Below are 1,591 nucleotides of genomic sequence, written 5' to 3' on the forward strand. Positions count from 1 at the left end.
CTTTTTGGGCAGTTCACTTTATTACAGCTTTTTTTGATTTGATTTTAGAAATTTACAGCATCAAAATTGTATTTTATCAAAGAGAAATAAATTTTGAAGATGCTCCCCACTGTTATACACATAACAACCCATATTTTATGTCTAATTTAAACAATCAGTAAACCCACGAGGATCTATATTATCGTTCACAGTATGGAAAATACGCAAACCAACTTTATTAAAAAGAAAATCCATTTCAAGTATTTCAAGACTCAAAAATAACACACACAATTACATATTTTATCATTTTATTAGGAATAATTCCAAATGGGTTATGAAGAAACTTATTCATTGACTTTGATGAGTTTTCTAAAAAGTCTTCATGAAGATATGTTCACCAATAAACAATAACACATCAGCAGAACTATCTTACTGGGCAAAGAGTCAGGCTGATACCCAAAGCAACATGCAACATAAAAAAGATACAATATAAAGGAAGACAACCTGCTGAGTATTAAAAATCTCAATAGAACTCTTTGCAACCAGCACAGGACTAATTAGCTATCAATTCCAAACCACACCAAGGTGAGTTTGGCTGACGGAAGCCAGGAGTCAATAATGGGAAGAAAAAAAGAGTTCCTCAGTGCAAGATATTTGAATAGTGTTTTGGAGTATTTCCCCGGCTGGCACAAGCAGTATTAGAAAATCTTTTTGGCAAGGGAGAGAAATAAATACAAATGGAATGCTATACTTTTTATCAGCAGACTGTCCCAGGAATGATAAAGGTATCAGTAAAGTAGCAAGAGGAAACTTTAAAACATTATTTCGTGGGCTCAAAAGACATTCAAAACGGATTTATTTAAAGGTGTCACATAGCTATGTCCAGGCATTTAGGCTTAAGGGAAGTAAAATTAAAAAGAGGACACTTTTTTTTCGAAGTTAAGGAGAATTTCTTTAAAACCAAGTATATTGCTAAACAGCAATATCCCACTTGGTAAACAATAATTGGCAACAAAGTTTAAACGCTGTAATATTCTGCCCAAAACCAGTCCCATATACTGTTTAATAACCAAGATGCAAACTAATTTTGTTGTAACAAGCCCAGACCAATTCTATCAAACGACAGTGTCCTTGGTTAGACATCCAGTTTCACTTAACGTTTTGAAAGCTCGTTTGACAGCCAGTCAAGTCCCTCATACAGACCAGTTCCTTGTGTAGCACAAGTGGCTTGAACATACCACTGTAAAGAAAGGTAACAAGAAAATATTTGATTAACAAGATTATGTATGACCAGAGTGTTTAAAACAATTTTTTAAAATATTTTATTGTGTTTTAGGTGAAGGTTTACACAGCAAATCAGATTCTCATTCAAGAACTCATACACAAGTTGTCCCATGACACTGGTGACGAGCCTCACAGTGTGTCAGCACCCCCACCATTTCCACCCTGCCTGCCCTGTTTCCATCCATCCAGCTTCCCTGCCTCTTCTTGCCTTTTCATCTTTACTTCTGGGTAAACGTTGACCGTTTGGTCTCGTATAGTTGATTGTTCAAAGAATAAAATTTCTTAATAAGAAAATTAATTATTTTCCACAAATCCCATGTTACTGAGT

General features: G+C 34.9%; 1 protein-coding gene across 1 annotated transcript in view; it reads right to left on the bottom strand.

Annotated features, from left to right (window-relative positions):
- Positions 1-6: 6 nt before the first annotated feature.
- Positions 7-1,591, bottom strand: part of ARF4 (ADP ribosylation factor 4) — a 20,125-nt gene continuing 18,540 nt past the window's right edge. Inside the window, 1 exon segment of the mRNA XM_004368636.2 lies at positions 7-1,354. Coding sequence (XP_004368693.1) covers positions 1,133-1,354 — 222 coding nt within the window. The 3' untranslated portion in view covers positions 7-1,132.

This window comes from Trichechus manatus, unplaced genomic scaffold (assembly GCF_000243295.1).
Source record: "Trichechus manatus latirostris isolate Lorelei unplaced genomic scaffold, TriManLat1.0 scaffold00001, whole genome shotgun sequence".
NCBI lineage: Eukaryota > Metazoa > Chordata > Mammalia > Sirenia > Trichechidae > Trichechus > Trichechus manatus.